Genomic DNA, 19178 nt, shown 5'->3' with positions numbered 1-19178 from the left:
ACCAATTTACTTTAAGCTTATTTGGTAAAGGTGTCCACTATTTTCACACCTTGTGCATAAGATGATTCATTCTCGTTTCACTCATCATTTTTGTTTTTCTGTATTAAACAGTGTTATGAGCATCCCGAGAAGGAATCAGTGAACATCAGTGTAACTTTGGGCATTTTAAATCATACATTCTAAATCACGTTTTTACTAAAATCAGTAAAATTAAAAGACAAAGAAGAGACAAGCTGATAGCCAGACAATGTATCTCAGCTGCCGTCAACACATCACTATCATGCACTGGTACTTGTTGGCACTGACAGGACACTAAATCAGCAACACAGTGTGGGTGCGGATAACAGAGCCAGAATCAAGTGCTTCAGCATTTGTTGTGTTCTGTAATTCTCTTGGATGTTTTCTTGAAGAAAGTTCAATTTTGCCAACTTCCTGTCACAAATTCTGTTGAGGATGATTGGTAGCACAGTCAGGTATTTCATCTTACGGTGTGTTAGCCTCCAGGGGTGCATACTGTGTTTTGAACTCGGTGTCAGACTTGCTTAGGGAAACCCTGAGGAAACGATGATTACTACACGTAGAAAATACGATAGCTAGCACACTATTAATATTCATGCTCTTTGAAGCCATTTTCATCTTCATGTTTGTTTGCTCCTGATGAAAAAGATGAAAAGACCTGTGGACCTCATGAATTCCGCTGCGAGAATAACAACTGCATCCCAGACCACTGGAGGTGTGACAGCCAGAATGACTGTGGAGACAACTCAGACGAGGAGAACTGCAGTGAGTACCTGACTCCTCACTTTCTGGCAGCTCAGTTTGTTCGTTTATATACACCGTTGACGTTTTTACATGCGCTTAGGCAGTGAAGAATTGGACTTCTCCGAAGACACACGAGTGCCCCTCCCACTATCACACCACCTCTCTATCTCTTTCGCACACACACACACACACACACACACACACACACACACACACCCACCCTTGTATCTATACACCTTGGGTGATTCTTCCCACTATCGACTCAGCCGGGCTCAACTCTTTCTTTCAAGCGTTCTCTTATTATCCGTGCTGTTTCTCTGAGAATAATGTGAGGCTCAGACTCCTGAGCTCTTGATAGCATCTCTTCTCTGTAATGTACCAAGCTCATCTCCCCCTTTGTTTGGATATTCATCACCACTTTTAGAAGAAAACTTTTATTTACGCATGAAATGACACCGGTAACCCACCTCGTTAAATTGCATTTCTTATGTGCATTCAAGTCCCTGTTGCATTTGTGTGTGTGTGTGTGTGTGTGTGTGTGTGTGTGTGTGTGTGAGAGAGAGAGAGAGAGAGAGAGAGAGAGCGAGAGAGAGAGAGAGATTGTTTGCCTCTACATCATATATGAGTATGTGCATGCCTCCTGTGTGTTTTTGCTGAGGGTGCATCATTTGTGTGGTTTATAACATGATTATTCCCCGTACCTATTAATGTCACTTGAGATGCAAATAAAAGCCAGTCAAGTGTTGGATGGCAAATAATTAAGCAGGTGGACCAGCAGACATTGGAGAGGCTGCAAATCCGATTTTGCTGCAATGCCTGCTGGGAATTTCTTTTGCAGCACAACTCATAACACACGCACACACACACACACACACACACACACACACACACACACACACACTGCCTTAGCTAACAGTCCATGATAACAAGGGGAGGGCCCAGACATTGGATCTGATGCAGCTGTTTAGCGGCGTCCTAATATTGTCCTCAGGGACAGACTTGCACTAAATGGCAGATACAAGCTTTTTGGCTTCAGGAAGTATGTCGCCCCCTCCATTGTGAGAGCCGCAATGAATGTATTTACATCTTGATCAGCTTTGCCAGTTTCTTCACTTCTAATACCAAATGACTCTAATTAGCTAAAATGATGGTTTTGCCAGCACTGAACGTTTGGCCGATTACTGCATCAGGGGATGTACGTTTGTTATGTATTGCTGCTGAAAAATGAAACAGTCTGGCAAGATTTTGCTTCTGTTTTTCTCATCTTAGAGCCAGTCACCTGCAACCACAAGGACTTTGCCTGCGCTAACGGAGACTGCATCTCCTCCCGATTCCGCTGTGATGGAGACTATGACTGCCTGGATAATTCAGATGAGGCCAGTGTTTGAGATATGTGTACCACTTACTTATAAATCAAAGAGGAAGGTAAAGCCACACGAGTGCTGCTAATGAGGCACAGATATTAACGAGACGCTATATTGAGAATAAGTTACTGCACACTTGAAAATAGCTCGAAAAGATGGACCCTTTTAAATCAACCGTGGGCATTTTGGACATGTTGTCTTTTTCTTTCGAACAACGTGAATAGGAATCATTCCCAGCACTTTGCTTATTTAACCATTCTGTTATGGACTATTATATATCATACTGGCTACAAAAGGTACTATTGTAAAGACATTTGCAAATAATAGTCTAGACAACAAAATGACAGTATTTATCTATCAATACTGTGATGTAGTCTTTAATTGATCTCTTGAAAACGTGTGTTAGTGTCTGAGCTTGCAGCCCAAGCGCAGACTAAATATCCCAATCAGAAAGGGAGATTAAATTGGACAAGCATATTGCCTCCTGCAAAGAAAATAATCCCATTCCCGACATATATCATTGTGTTGATCCAAATCTACTCGTCACGGTCGCTATATTCCAACAATGCTGGACAGAAAATATCACTGCGATTGTGTGTGAGTTATTGTACCTTCAAGTACATTAGTGCGTGAAATACCTTGTGTTTCTTTGCCTCTGAAAAAATCCTAATCCCCCAAGCCTTTCAGCAAAACAAAGAGCGCTCGTTTAGTTCATAAATATGCTTGAATACCTTAATTTACGAACCTTCAAATTGCCATTGTAATTTTACGCTCTTGTAACATGTGAAGAAATTGCCTTAAATGTGCCTTTATCAAGCATTGTATGGCGTTAAGACATTTTTGCAGGATTCATACAAAAAAATGCTCAATCAGTGGTAATGATGCGGTGCAATGCATAATTCAAGGACAAAGGCTTATTATTACTATTCATTATTTTTGTTAATGTATTGCTCGCTTTTACATGTAGTCCTACTCCATGCAAAGCAATGCAACCCTAATTAACCCTTTATTATGCGTCTCCCCACTGCAAACTTTCCAGGTCAGTGCAGGCAAATAGTCTCAGGAAAGAAAGTCACCTTTCAATCAGCATTAGAATGCCCAGTGGTTATTAAATGCAGTTATTCATAGTCGTTATTCATAGTGGCCATCATGGAGTAGAATTGTCCACCCTGTTATAGTTTGAACTGTCCATATTTATCTGAGCATGGAAGATTACTGGAATATAGCAGAATTATTATAAACCTCTATTCCACTATCATAAACATTTGCAACATTATTCCTTCAACTTTCGAAGATACTCACAAGTTGATGTATTTGGAACATGTTTTTGTTTTTTACAGTAGTTATTTTCTTTCTGATTTGATCAGTCACCAAAAAGTCTGTATGTTAAAGTCCAAACATTTTAGATATTACAGCAGTTTTCTTCATCTATATTAAAGTGGATGCATGTTTATAGTAGGGAGATCAATGTCACATAGTTTGGTTGTATTCACACTGAACCCAATAAATCTTGAACCTCCTCGATATGTTGTGAGTGGATAGGAAAGTGCATAATGAATTAAACATTCTCTGAGAGGCTACTGGCCCAGGTCCTAAAGCAATTCAACTTTACAAAGAGGATTACAGTACATCACTGAGAGCACAAGGGCCTCTTCACCTATTCAACCTTTTTCAAGCCCTGAAGTCCGAAGACAATGAACAGTGAGCCCTGCCTTGAGGATAGAACAGTTGCATCATCAGTGGTACCTTCAGTGATATTTCTCACATATTAAGTGCTTTCTGCGAAAACAAATAACGAGCACCGTATAATAATCTCATTACGACGGTGATTATCGACCATATAGTTGTGTTATTTCTTTACTGTATGCCGTTTACAGAAAGGCTGTGAGGCACGCTGTGCGGATGACCAGTTTCAGTGTCACAACAACCTCTGCATCTCATTGAAGTGGCTGTGTGACGGCCAAGAAGACTGCAAGATGGGGGAAGATGAGAAAAACTGCCAGGAGACAGGTGCAAAACGAATGTCCTCTAGTTTTATAAAGGAATCGTATCGCGTAACAATGGTGTACTGACTTGTACTTGAACATTGCCTGTTTCTAAACATTGTGTTTTCTGGAATATATATATATATATATTTTCTTTTCATAAGAGTGGAGTTCATTCAATCAGTCGTATTATGTTTTCCGCTATGGGTGATGGAAGAGGTTATCTTGTCAATGTCAATCGTGACAAATATAAAAACGTTTTGTAAATTGATAGACTGTGAATTTAACAGAAAATATACATCATTTCATAAGCATAAATCCATTATGCTTTGAACATTGGCCTTGTTATCGTTCCACATAAACTCAGAAGGACTGGCTTGAAGAAGTTATCACATCCTGTCTTTAAGATACTGTGCAGTTTACATTAAAATGGAAGACTTAGAAAATGTAACAGTGATTTTCAGAAGTGTTCTCATGTTCTGATTTAACAAGTACAAATGTCTTCACTTCCGCTGTTTATTACTGGCCGCAAACTGTAAAGCAGGTTGTTTTTAGCAGGAAGTGGTATGACCTCTTAGACCTGCAGGACATCATCATACTGAAGCTTCATGTGGAGTTTTCCACTCGTTCATAGAACGGTAAACTGAAAATGTCTCAGCCGAGGGATTTGTGGTTGAGAAAAGGCCCGATGTTGACTGATATGCTTTGCCCTTCTCCAGTCGCCCCTTCATGTTCCGTGAATGAGTATGTGTGTGCCAGCGGAGGGTGCGTGTCAGCCAGCCTGCGGTGTGATGGACATGACAACTGTCTGGATGGCTCAGATGAGGTCAGTGCAGCTTCACGAGATTTAAAAAAACTAAAAAAAAAGCAACCTAAAGAATATTTGTTTTGGTTTTCTTCTGATTGCGGCTGACAACATTACTAGAATGGACATGTGTGGTGATCTGCTGTGTGTCTTTGCTGACAGACTGGCTGTGTGAAGGAGTGCAGAGAAGATGAGTTTCTCTGCCTGAATCGTGCCCACTGCATCCCTCGGCGCTGGCGCTGCGATGACGTGTTGGACTGCATGGACCACAGCGATGAGGAAAACTGCAGCCAGGGTCGGTATGAGTGTGACCTCACACGAGTGTGTTTATGTGCTGTGGTACGTTTTTGAAGACTGATATTTCTCATCATTCTGGGGGATAAAAAAGGATTCTACTATGCCAGCTCAAGTCTTAACACTGCATATAGTATTATTTAACAGATAAGTCATGTGAACCGTTTCAAAGTATTTCATATAAAGGAGACAGCAATAGAGAATAATATCTTGGCAGGTAAGTTGAGAGCACGTGGCAGTGGTAGGGATTTTAAACACAATGAGAATGAAAGATTTGAGATCAGTTTAATGGCTTTCGATTTTTGAGGCAATATGATTCAGGGCTCTCTGGATCATTATGTTAAATGATATTTCATTCAATCTTGTCATAGACAATTTCTGAGTCATATCTTCTACAACCCTGAATGCACTTTTCTACCCAAGGTAGAGTGTTGAAAGTCTTAATTTGTGTAATTGCAGGTGCTTTCTTCTGCCGGGCTGATGAGTACATTTGCAACAACACCTTATGCAAACTCCACACGTGGGTGTGTGACGGCAAGGACGACTGTGGAGATAACTCCGACGAGGACGTAGACATGTGTGGTGGGTTGAAAGTGTCGCTCGCAAGGCTTTCCTTTGAAGACAGTCGGTGCATATTTTAAAAACCACTACTAGTCTATTTTCTAAGAGGGAGAATGTCATTGTCTTTTCATACAAGAATGCACGCCGGTTTTTGTTTTTTTTAAAGACATATCTATTAACTTGTTGTGTCTTTTCATCTCCAGCAAAGCTTCCCTGTCCTCCTACAAGGCCATTCCGTTGCAGAAATGATCACGTGTGTCTGCGCACAGACCAGGTCTGCAACAAAGTCGATGACTGCGGTGACAACTCGGATGAAGACGAGTGTGGTGAGCACAAAATGCACCAATAGAGATCTGATTTTAAAAGCTTTTATGTGAAAATACAATTAAAGTCTTTTTTTTTTTTTTTTTTTTTTTTTATATATATAAGTGAGTAGAAGTCTGCTTCTATTATTTGATAACCACGCTCCCCTGATGCACTTGTCCTTGACCCACAGAGGTGCAAAGAGAACAGCTTAAAATATGAATTGGGGCTGGGACAGAACTTGGCAACCCATGACCACGGTTTTTAATGGTGACAGGAAATGACATACAAACCTTAATAGTGAACTCCAAATCAGTGGCTCCCGACTGTTTTTAGCTCATGAACCCTGAAAAGAAGCCGATTACTTGCGACCCCATATCAAATGTTCTATGAGTTGAAATTTAGAATAAGAGAGTGATTCTTTTCTGACTTGTTTATCACTCACATTTATCGTATGACCTTCTTACTTATGAGCGTTTGGTATATAATAGAAAACACTGACCGGGTCGATAAATGTCAGCAAGCCCAGCAGTTTTTTTTCTGATGACCTGTTAAATGGGGTCAACGGTTAGGCCTGATTTCTAATGCATAAGAGGATTCTTGGTCTTGAACTGACTTGATCCTAGTACTGAATGAACTGTGTGTACCATCTATTTGAAAGGCATGCGGTTGTACAATCCAGCTTTGAAATTACGGAAAAGATTTAGGATTTAACATTTATTTTCATACCAATATTTTTTTTATACCAAACGATCACCTCACAGGCTGCCTTGTAAAACATTTGGTGTAATTAACATTGTTTTGGGTTTTTTGGGTGGGGTTTTATGTTGAATATGGCTTTTATCTTTTCTGGTATGCCCGACGGCATAACAGCTGCCGACCCTCTTCTAGTCTCCTGACACAACACAAGCCTGGTGTGACGATCACACGGAGCAGACAGGAAAGGAAGGGACAAATCACTTCCCTCATCCTTCACTCTTTCATTCTTTCTGTCCTCAATTCATCTTCCTCTCTGATTCCATTGATACATCCATCCATCTCTTACCTCACTCCATTACCTCTCACCATTGTGTTCTTCGTCCCTCCATCCATCCTTTCAATCTCACCTTAATCCCACCGTTCCCTCCTTCCACCTCTGTGTCAATGCGTTTCGTTCTTTCACTTCCTTCAAACTCTCCTTCTTCTTTGGAATATTTCGCTAGGATAGAGGAAAACAACAGTTAATTCAAGTAAGGGAATGATAAGAAACAAACAATAATTAGGATAAAGAATTAGCAACAGCTGTGATAGTGTACAACCTTTATTTTGAAAACTGCTACAAATGGACTGACCCTTATAGATTCATTATTGAAGTTAAAACATTCAGAAAGAATAGGTATTGTTTACAGAATATATTTATATATATGCATATTTATTTTCAGAATGCAGTGAAGTGAAAGTAATATAGGTAAAGAATTATCAATAAGCTCCGTCCCCATTGGTGCACATTTCAGAATTTTCATCTTCCACTAAAATATCTTTTGAAACTGAATATTTGAATATTTGGTACCGCATGATGTCGTTGTCTCATCAACCGAATCTGTGTGTACTGAAGCAGAGGTGATGGCCGGAAGACCTCGGCCCTGTGGGAAGACAGAGTTCACCTGCAGTAACCAACGCTGCATCCCAGTCCAGCTGCAGTGCGATCTCTTCAGTGACTGCGGTGATGGAGGATCAGACGAGCAAGACTGCAAGGCCTGTGAGTACAGCGGCGGTTAACTTGAGCAACCAGATCAAAGGAGCTTTCAGAGAAGATGAAAAGTTCCAAATGTCACAAATGATGTAATCAAGAAGTATAGCAATCTTCTCATTTTAAAAGGGGATGTTTTGTTATTTATGGTAATATATCGTATGTATGCCCACGTTTGACGTGTGCTGTGTACTATATGAAAGAAGATGCTGCCCTCTCTGCTTTTTGCACATCAAAAGAAACACACAGCAGGTATCTAAGAAGCAGAGCACTGGTGTAATCAAAGTCCTGTCTTTATTTGTAGCTTCCAGTGGAGATGTATGTGAAAAGAAAACAAATCCATGTGGAGAGGATGCAATTTGCAACCAAACAAATGCTAATGCTACATGCCAGTGCAAGCCTGGCTTTAAAAGGAACCAACAGACAGGCCAATGTGAAGGTAATGTGTGATCACTTTTACTCTTTCTTTCCCCCAGTGTAACATTTAACGGTACAGCAGTTGTTAACATTTTCTACTGGACTGTTGGGTTCACAATTTATTTTCCTTCGATCAGCCAGGTTAAGATACAGGGATAATTAAGTTGCAAATACCGTCAGGATTCATTATATAATATAATACATATTGAGGTTTCATTATAAGTGATGGATGACTAATATTAAAAAGTTAAAATATATCTGCTAAGAACAAACATGCCAGTTCTCAGCAATGAGAATGGTGAGAATGGACAAGGGCCTCTGGTTTAATGACAATAAACAGTCTTCCTCATAATGTGGAGAGCACAGGACACAAAGACCCACAGTCCCCATAGCATGAAGCTACAATCAAAAATAGCATTAACTGTTGATAATCTACAAAAGAATGTACGTTACATAATATGACTCCTCTGTGCTGGAAAGTATTTGTCATGTATTCCCCATCATCGCTCATGATAAAGTGTCTCATCAATAATGAAAAATATAAATTGTTTTCTAAAGCAACCTGTTCCTAATTGAATCAGTCTCTCTTTTTTTTTTTTTCAGAGATAAATGAATGCTTGCAGTTCGACACATGCCCTCATTACTGCACGAACACTAAAGGATCCTTTAAGTGCACATGTGACCGAAATTACAAGGATATCAATGGCAACTGCATAGCAAAAGGTATGATCCTGAAGTTTAATATCAAATATCCTTTTTGTGTACTCTGCATACATGCTAATTTGGTGATATGACCGCATTGTAAAATGGTATACTGTATTTGTATGCACTGTGTTTCTACTGTTGTCTAATACCCAAGATGGAATTTTGTCAATTGACTTTTCTTTTCTTTCTTTACATATTAATAACTCACCGGGCAGGACCAGAGGATCGAGTGCTCTACATTGCTAACGATACTGAAATCCGAAGTTTTGTGTATCCATTTAACCAGAGCCACGGACACAAACTGCTCACTCACATTGAGGACAATGCCCGCATTATTGGGATGGATGTTCTGTTTCACCACCAACACTTTATCTGGGCTACCCAATTTAACCCCGGGGGAATTTTTTACAAAGACAATCTAGAAAGAAGTCAAACTAAATCAAATGTCAGAAACATTGTAAGTATATCTAATGTGTGTCCTTCATGTTCTTTCAAGCATCACAGCAAATGTTTTGCGTCGGCTGAATATTTGCTCAACTCAAAAGGTTGAGAAAGTATCGGCTGAGTGAATCAAAGAGCATGCTTGTTTATACAAATCTATTCCAAAAAGAAAAAAAATCTGTAATATGTCTAGTTATGTTTTCTTACCGCAGATATTATAAGCATTACGGTAATAATTGCTATGTTATTTTCTGTCAACTGACACAACTCTGGATGAATGTATGCACACATGTCGAATAGAGCGCCTGAATTTGCGGTGATTCTTTGGTTGCAGTGTTCAGACTTCCGTCGACCCAGAGACATCTCCGCTGACTGGATCACAGGCAACATCTACTGGACCGATCACTCTCGGATGCACTGGTTCAGCTATTACACAGCCCACTGGACTAAATTACGATATTCCATAAATGTGGGGCAACTGAAGGGACCAAATTGCACCCGCTTGATTACTGACATAGCAGGAGAGCCGTACGCCATCGCTGTGAACCCAGCCAGAGGGTAAGTTGTGCACAGCAGGGTTGTATTATAAGCATTCTGATACAGTAGATCTGGTATGTAGTTTTTCCCCTCCCTACTATGAAGATTATTACTCCAATCAACAATTAGGCAACATGCCTTGTCAAACACACCCCGCTGTTGCCTCACAGTAAAATCCTTCTATTGTGTGAGTGAGGTGCTAAATCAAAGATTGACAAAATAGAGATTATAGAGAATAAAGATATGGACCTTTTTCTATGCACTTATTAGAGGATACATTTTCAATACATAAGGAAAGGAGTTACGTGGAAAATGTCATCAATTAACCATTTCTTAATGGTCATTGGAAATGTAAACGTTCCATTAATTACTCAACTGCAGTGGAAGTGGCATAATCAGTTATTATTACATCGCTTAATGTTTTTCACAGCAGCTCAATCAAAGGTGCCCTCCAACAATAACAAGGCTGCCACACCCACATTTGCTTGTGATGCATCACTCCCACAATGAATCTTGAGGCTTTCCAAATGTTCTCATCTTCCGCATCATCGTATAATACTTCATTACTTGGCAAATAAAGATGGATTCATAAGAATGTGCACCGAGAAACACCAAACATTATCAGGCTATATGAATGTTATTTTAGGTAAAAAAAAATAAAAAAAAAGGTACATTTCTACGCATACTGTCTGCAATATTTTACAAGAAGATGGTGCACCATGGGACACAGTACAGCATTTCTCTTGTGTGTGTGTGTGTGTGTGTTGCAGTATGATGTACTGGAGCGTAATAGGTGATCACTCTCATATAGAGGAATCAGCCATGGATGGCTCCTTGCGCAGAGTGCTCTTGGAAAAAAACCTCAGGAGACCCACCGGTAGGTCTATTCTATATAATGAATTTACATTGCTATACGTCTCTTTCCTCTCATTACTTTAGTGTCTTTAAGGAACAATGTGGAGTTTTCGTGAGATATTAACATTCAGTGTTCCTCGTCACTCGTTATGTGTTCCTTGAGGCCGAATGCTCAGTCCGCATGTCCTTTCTCGTAAAACATTTTCAAATCAGTGGACTTGTATGTAACCATTGGCAGGAAGGAGAGTTGTCATTAAAAGGCCTGTGCACACGCATACATGCCTTATGTAAGTTCAAAACAGGGACATGTCCATTAAAACATTGTTACATAGTGCTGCTGCCGGTCATCAAAACTCCTCCGGAGACTTTCATTATTGGACAGCTACAGTTAAAACATGCAGCTTTGACACCCATTCAAGTCAATGTATTCACACGTGTGTTTGATCACCCGTCCTAATTTTCATACTTTGTGATTTTAAAGCACTTAAATGAGACACTTCTCAATTTTGAGGGAACATGTCTGCTGTAAGGGGACTCTTTGAGGTCCGTTAAGTTATTGTAGATGATCGTACATGTAATTAATAAGGTTAATTAATACGGTTCTCTCAACGTTGACAATGTTAGTTTGATGAAGTAGCATGAAAAAACCCATAGTTAGAAAAATATCATATACACATACATACACACACACACACACACACACACACACACACACACACACACACACACACACACACACACACACACACACATTCACACACACATACGTTATTCCATCACAAGCACAGAATGAAACCAAGATTTGATGTCTTTGTAATTCATAACGAGCCACTGAATATACAATGCACTGTAAGATATTGACTCGGCCGACAAGCTTATTAGCTAATACTTTAATTAACCACAAGAGCAAATTCACAACTTAGTGATTTTCAACTAAAGAAATGCAACAGAAAGATGTAACCTGCTTTATAATTGCATGTCTCATTCAGTGACGTTACTGTAGATGCGTTAGTAGTAGTGCTGGATGTATTCCCATAGGAACAAGTGTTGTCAAGTTGTATTATTATGGAGTATGTTATGACCTTCATACTATTGTCTAACTATAGAGAATATTCTCATGTTTAGACGTACCACATATGCACAGTATATTATGTATTGTTCAGCAAGTGCAGTCACAGCTTTAAAGTCAAAGCTTATAAGAAGGGAATACTCTACAGCAACTCTGAGTGTGTTGGTTTGTCTACAGGGAGACACTTAGCGCTGATCTAGTTTTGAAGAGCTGCTTTGGCCTCCTTTAATTCAAGGGACCCGTGCGCTGTCTTGGTCACAGAAAGAGGAATTCATCATCTGAAGAAAAACGCAAACCTATTTAAACGTCCCAGCCAGGTGCTCAATTACACAGTCAGACATTTGGGAGAAAGTAAAAGTGAGTCTCTGATTTGAAATTGTAATGTGAACATTCAGAGATGGTAGATCAACTATGCTGTTTTGACACAAGCGAAACAAATGTTGAATGCAAACAGCCAGAGGGAGATAGAAACAGGAGAAACTCTGTCTCCACATGCTATTCATCTGCTACATACATATATCTTGACCTGAAGGTCTCCTGCTTCGAGGGACTCCATGATGAGCCCGGTGTAATTTTTTTTCAGGTAAATACATTTCTTTCCTTCATCCTCCCACAGGGCTGGCCATTGATTATTTCAACCAGCGATTATACTGGGCAGATCCTGAGCTCTCACAGATAGGGAGCATGAGATTGGATGGTTCGGACCCTCTGGTGACAATCAGTGAGAGACACGGTAAAGACAAGTGGAAAACTAAGCACAACTTCTTCTTTTCAACACATAATATTCTCGCTGCACTTTGGTTTTCATAAAATAATTGCAACAAATAAGGCTGCTTGTGGGTAACAATGTGTTGAGAACGATCTGCCCACATGCACCTTCTTGTATCATGTATTACAGGGATTTCCCAACCATACAGAATTGATATATTTGAAGACTACATCTACGGAACTGGATTAAAACACGAGGTCTTCAAAATTCACAAGTACGGCAAACAGTCGGTGGAATTTCTCAATGTAGGGATGGAGAAGCCCACCAACGCTTTGATCTCCCATCGTTACAAACAGCAAGATGGTAAGCTCTTTTGACAATCGCTCTCTTTTTTATGTATTGTGTAAAAAGTATTAATTCTATATTCATAAAGCTCCCTGTCATCCAACAAACTGGAGAGTATTAGCCAAAGAAAGCCATGGTTCATAATTGTATTAACAGTCGTTCACATTACTGTGTATATTCTAATAAAGTGCACCTGTACAAGATGTTTATGGAGAGGGTTTATAGAAGGCCATCATAAACAATTACTGGGCCGACTTTAGGATATGGTTTGTAAATAATTCATGGACTGAGTGACGTCTCATTCGCGTGTCTTTCTGTGGATGTGAGTGAATGGTTGTGGGTGTCTGGACCTAAGTTACATACAAACAAAGCTAAATGAAAATTTAGGATATAGGAAAAAATGGAAACGTCAACCAATACTTACCTCTGGTTCTTAAAATGTGTCTTTTGAATTCTTATTTTTGTAATTGACACATGTGGTTAGGGATTTCAGGTAGGACATAATGTTCAGCTCGATCAAACACTCAAAAAAGAACTGCAGTTTAGTAAATGCCAAGTATAGCTCCCAAAGACGATCCACTGTATGATGTGTTGCACAGAGGTTAGCTCTATCAGTTCACCGTGCAACGAAATATTCCTGTTCCTCCTCATAAAGAGGGAAATAATTTAAAGAAATTGAATTAGTGTTTTTTAAATGAATACAAATATACCATATTTAAATGATAACTGATACCTTTTGGATAAATATTACATAAAGAAACAGCGCAAGCTCTCAAGGTTGATTGAAGCTCTCGTTGAGGCGTGTTGCTGTTTCAGGTGTGCGACTTAAAAAAAAAAAAACCCATCTGTTTCCTGAGACTCCGTTAATCAATACAACCACATCCTCTCACTTTCTTCATGTACTAGACCCACTTGAGTTATTTGTTACATCTCTGGTGTTAATGGTTATAGAACATCAGACAGCTCAGTCTTGTTCAGTTTTTCACTTAAAGGGCAGCTGTTCCAGCCCCCAGAGACTCATTAGGCCAGCCATGTAGTGTGAAGTCTGTGGGCAGGAGATGTGCACAGCCTGCAGAAAGATATGACATGGAGGCCTGATATCTTTAGCAAAACTCTAACAACCATTTAGATTTGTTCTGGGCTCTCATCGTTAAAATCTGACCACTGAATATCTTTAGAATATACTGTAGACTGTGTAACTATTAATGACTACTCAGAGACATAATTATACCATTTCATCACAAAACAACTTTACCTCTTGAGTATATCTGAAATACATTTTACATCTGTTTTGTCACTGCAGTTTTTAAACAGTTCAGTTTTTTTTTGTGAAGTGCAGTTCGGACAGATGTTTTAAATCCAAACGTTAATCGTAAAGTAGTGATCCTTCATAGCTTACACCCGCTGAGTATTACTATACATTTAACACAACCCAGCTTTGTGGAAGCGTGTGTAGGTTTGATTAATCCTGAGTACTTTTTCATGACATGTTTACATTGCTTCTAGGCGACAGTGGGAAGAGCACTTCAGAGTGCTGATAATCAATTAGACAATGGGAAATTCCTCACACGTTTCACAATCGTTGATTATTTAATCTGGAGAAGAGGCCTGTGTGATGTTATTCATATGCTTTAGTCTTGTGCCTCTCTGGGCTTCGAGAAAATAACACACTTGAAAACTGGAATTAAAACACTTGAAATAAATAGCTTTACTCTGAGACAGAACAAACACACTTTTCACAAACAAACCTCTCTTTCCCATCTCAGGCCAGACGGAGAGATTATATTCTTGGCTCTTTTTTTTTTATTTATTTTTTTATTTCTCCACAGGATCAAATCCATGCCTAAGAATGTCTTGTGATTTCATGTGTCTGCTCAACCCAACTGGTGCCAGATGTACCTGTCCAGAGGGGAAGGTACTGGTCAATGGCACCTGTAGTGATGCCATGATCTCAGGTAGGCCTACTCTTGCATCTTCAAGCCATAGAAAGATGACTTATTGGAGGATTTAACAGTGCTTATAATGGTGGATGATGGAAACCATGGCTTGTGTTTGTGATGATCAGAAACAATTCTCCCTTTGACAACATTTTGATATGCACTGAACAGCATTGGGAACGTATCAAAACACAGCATGACTGTTCAACTTGAGCAGACATCCATAGGTAGTCATAGCTGGGACCAAAACACACCACATTGTGACTATTTGATGTGTGTTGAGGTAGATAAAAGCCACCTCCTGCATGCCGTTTCTGTTGATGCTCATCTATTTGAAAATCCTGGTTCTCCCCCCCCGCTATGGTTGTTTCTATCTGACATTATTAACATCGCACTGGTTGATGTGATTGAGTGCTACACACTGCAGCACAGTAAACATTATGAGCTTTGCTGTTGTGAAGGTGAACTGTGCCGTCCCCCCTGCGAGAACGGAGGCCGATGCTTAGCCAATGAGAAGGGAGATTGGAGGTGTTACTGCTGGCCTGACTTTTCAGGGGAGCGCTGTGAGGTCAACCACTGCACAGACTACTGCCTAAACGGAGGCACCTGCATGGGCTCACCCCTGGGTAAGTCTACTTCAAAAAAAATACTCTGTCGAAAAAAACATCTGCAGCAGGATTCTTCCCTGCAATTGCATTACTTTGTGATTCATTTCTATGTTTAAATATATTCCGAAATAAATTGTCATATAATCCTCACTGCAATCTAAGCCTCCAGTATGTATGAATAGATGGTTCAATTCAGAGTTGCCTGCCGCCCATTTCCTTGTTCATGCTGACCCAGTGATGGCATTCAATCACATTTGTCTTCTTTTAAACCTCTATGTCTTTCTCACTTCAGCTCACATTTGCCACATTACATCTGCCGGTTGAGCAGTTTTTTTTTTTTTTTTTCATCGATGCTCCTGTCGAATAAGCCTCAAATATCAACCTTCTTCCATGTCAAGGTCTTCTTTTATGCCTTCATGGTTTCTGGAACAAGTTCTACTTCACAATTTAGTGAATGTATATGAATATGCTGAGATGTCAGCGGTGGAATTGAATCAGGATGTACAGCCCTAATAAAAACGCTATCATTGATCTACAAGGCTGCACATCATCTTCCAATCATCCCACAACATTTCCATTCCCATTTGTCATTAAACACGATCAGAGCAAATTGCCCCGATACAAAAAGTGTGCTTTGTGTTTCCACATAAATGTTGTTTAACTACAGAGCCTTATCCAAGCGGTTTCAAATTATTAAAGATGTATTCATTGAACGACATCCAGTAAATAAAATGAGAAATCAAGCCATATGTTTGAGTGTCAGTCATGGCAGTTACAGCTGGAGAGATGTAAGTGTGGGCTGTTGATTTTTTGATTCGAATGGTTTTGATTCAACGTTTATTCCTTCAAATAGGCCATGTTTCACTCTCTGCTGGCTTTTTTTAAAGCAAAGAATGAAATCTGTTTATTACCCAACAGAAAGTGAACTGTTGTGTTGTTGTTTTTTAAACGGTCTCTCTATCAAGATAGCATCAGATTCATGTTACTAGCTGTGGGACGGCTTCCGGGCTGAATAAGAGAAGGCAGGGCTCCTATTGGCGACAATCAGTCATATTTCGTTCTTCACTCACAAGCTCAGTAGTTGGAGTCCAACCTGCTACACTGAATGATGAATTGTATTCCTATTTGGTGGACAGCTGAGAGGGAAATGAAAGTGTTTTCATACCGTATGTTTTTGTGCTGAAGGGGACATGCATTTTGTTTCTTTCATGTTTCGGCAGTTTGTTTCTCCTCATGAGAAGAGGTCTGACTGCATTAAACACACGTCTTTGAGGCATAAAAAGATCTGTCTAGAGATGAGTGGGGAGGTGAATATAATCAGATGGGTTTCCTAAAGTCCCTGCTTTGGTGATAAAAAGGGACTGAAGGCAACTTCACAATCAATTAGAAGCTGGACAGTTTCCAGTTGTATCTATAAAAACACAAGGTGTCATTGAATTCCTGCTCACCCGTCCCTTTAACGGGTTTACCTACACTCTAATGGAACTTTTGGCAACAAAACACAAAACTTGAACCAAAGACGCACAACCGCTCTCATTTATCTTTGCTTTTATGACTTTTATTAATGCCTGACAAAAAAAAAAAAATATGTCTTTGTGCTATGTATTCAAACACACTTTAACTTAATTTATAGAACTCATCTTACACCCAAAACAAAGTCGCCCCCTTTTTGGAACATTACATTACATTACAGTCATTTAGCAGACGCTTTTATCCAAAGCGACTTACAATTCAGTATCTATCTACACACCATAGACACAGCTATGGGAGCAACTTTGGGGTTAAGTGTCTTGCTCAAGGACACGGTGACATGAGACTAGCAGAGCAGGAGATCGAACCGCCGACCCTCCGATTGAAAGGCGGCCCTGCTCTCCACTTAGCCACGGACACCCCTGGAACAAATTTGCTTTGCTATGTCAAAGACACTAAAGATTAGATTAGAAAACGTTATTAATCCCCAGTGGGGAAACTCATTTGCCACCCAAAACTCATACAGACAACAATAGACGCAGAGCACAACAGACAAAAACAAAGAATAAATAACACCAGAAAAAAATGCCTTATAAAACATGATTTTATATGTTCGTATACCTTTTTCTCCTATTATTTTGCGCTGACATACTTACAAAGACGAATAATGTAGGCTGGCCAGACTGCTGCCATGTTGGCCCTCCGTACGCAACGACCACATGCACTTACAACTTTGCAGTGCATTAATAGTTACCTTGGGATAATTAATGTAGAGCTTTCTGAAGCATAAATATATATGGCGCCAATAGTTCAATTATTACAAATTAACTTTTAGTAAAGATGTTTAATCTATCTGGCAATTGAATGTGAGCTCTTAGCATAAGTCCTTAATTATCACAACATGTTACCACCATTTCATTGACAATAGAGGCTTTAATTGTCTAAACACAATATTTATGTACCACTCATATCTGTGTGTCTCTTAGCTGTGAGTTGTCCTGCAGTATTGGTGAAACACACAATCCGATCCAGAAATATTTTAGGTAATGTCTTTTTCCACAGTATAGTGCAGTGGCTGTTTGTCAAGACAATCGGAGGACAGACATAGATTACATATGTGTGTATGTATACCTTAAAATTGTACAAAAGTATGTGAAATATGACTTTTTAACCCTGTGAAGATGGCACTGATGGAACATTATCTGAACCATCAAATGCATGCATTATCTGTCATCCTGGCTGCCCTGTTGCCACAGCTTCATTTCTTCCTCTCTTTTTTTAGATGAAAAGTAGTGCCTGGTTAGAGAGCCTAAACCCCAGCAGCCATTGAGTTAACAGATGTGACTGGAGGCAGAATGTTTGTCACTTTGACATTTCTGACCCAGATTATCCCAGCTACAGAGTTGTGGAGTGTGAAATTACCAAGTAGCGTAGTGTGAAAAACCAGCCGTGATACTGCTGCCTGTCCATTATGAAAGTGCGAGTAAATTGTGGCGAGTGCACTGTGTTTTTCGGAGGGAATATGAAGAACTGATTTTACTGAAACATTTCCACCTGCTGATAATGTGTTGCTCCTACTAAAAATACATCACACTCATTCCACTTTAACAGTGCAGTGGGGCGCAGAATAAAGCTTATATGGAAGTAGATTCTGTAGTACTCAGTAACTGCAGTCATCAAAACTGCAAAAATAAATGGGACACACTTAAGTGTGCCTGTAGCATGAACTTGTGGTTTGCATTTCTACCAATATGTCAAAGGCATGTTCACAACGAAGGCTAAAGCGAGAGGAAGATGGCCACTGTACTGATCCATATCGGTCTATGTTCCCACTCTCACTTTTAGGTATGAGCTCTGTGACAATATGGATATATGTACACTATGATAATGGTGTCATTCATACTGATAGACACTATTATCATCAGACTCTGAAGTTCCTCTCACCTCTATGGAGTATTTCAGCGTCTTTCAGCTCATTGTTTTGGTTCTTACTGATTTGGTTCACTCTCACTGCTCTCATCAACCTCATTTTCAGCTATAGCACACAGCTGTTTTCTGCGAAAAAAAAGGTTCTAATGTGTCCCCAGGTCACGACGAGCCCAGCACCAGATGGCACACAGACAAAGTTAGCGACTAGCTGGTGAACAAACAATAGTCATACGATAGCTAAGGAGTTACAGAGAACAAAACAATATCACAAAAATGCGGACGTTAAATCTTGTCTCGACGTTCCTACTCTACGTACAATTTCCGAACCTCTGCAACCACTTCACTCAGAGCAG

The 19178-nt window shown here is 39.8% G+C and overlaps 1 protein-coding gene across 1 annotated transcript in view; it reads left to right on the top strand.

The window, feature by feature from the left end:
- The window catches only part of lrp1bb (low density lipoprotein receptor-related protein 1Bb), a 232969-nt gene that overhangs the window by 201579 nt on the left and 12212 nt on the right, over positions 1-19178 (top strand). Inside the window, exons 66-82 of the mRNA XM_068701483.1 lie at positions 667-783; positions 2032-2138; positions 4004-4136; positions 4831-4937; positions 5079-5211; positions 5670-5792; positions 5975-6097; positions 7669-7812; positions 8108-8242; positions 8824-8943; positions 9141-9382; positions 9701-9924; positions 10674-10780; positions 12444-12560; positions 12726-12899; positions 14711-14836; positions 15280-15444. Coding sequence (XP_068557584.1) covers positions 667-783; positions 2032-2138; positions 4004-4136; positions 4831-4937; positions 5079-5211; positions 5670-5792; positions 5975-6097; positions 7669-7812; positions 8108-8242; positions 8824-8943; positions 9141-9382; positions 9701-9924; positions 10674-10780; positions 12444-12560; positions 12726-12899; positions 14711-14836; positions 15280-15444 — 2397 coding nt within the window. The remainder of the gene's footprint in view (positions 1-666; positions 784-2031; positions 2139-4003; positions 4137-4830; positions 4938-5078; positions 5212-5669; positions 5793-5974; positions 6098-7668; positions 7813-8107; positions 8243-8823; positions 8944-9140; positions 9383-9700; positions 9925-10673; positions 10781-12443; positions 12561-12725; positions 12900-14710; positions 14837-15279; positions 15445-19178) is intronic.

Source organism: Cebidichthys violaceus, unplaced genomic scaffold (assembly GCF_023349555.1).
Source record: "Cebidichthys violaceus isolate CVI_PGR_0920_01 unplaced genomic scaffold, fCebVio1.0.p SCAF_11, whole genome shotgun sequence".
Lineage (NCBI taxonomy): Eukaryota > Metazoa > Chordata > Actinopteri > Perciformes > Stichaeidae > Cebidichthys > Cebidichthys violaceus.
The sequence above is the reverse complement of the archived record's forward strand: the minus strand, read 5'-3'. Positions and strand labels throughout refer to the sequence as shown.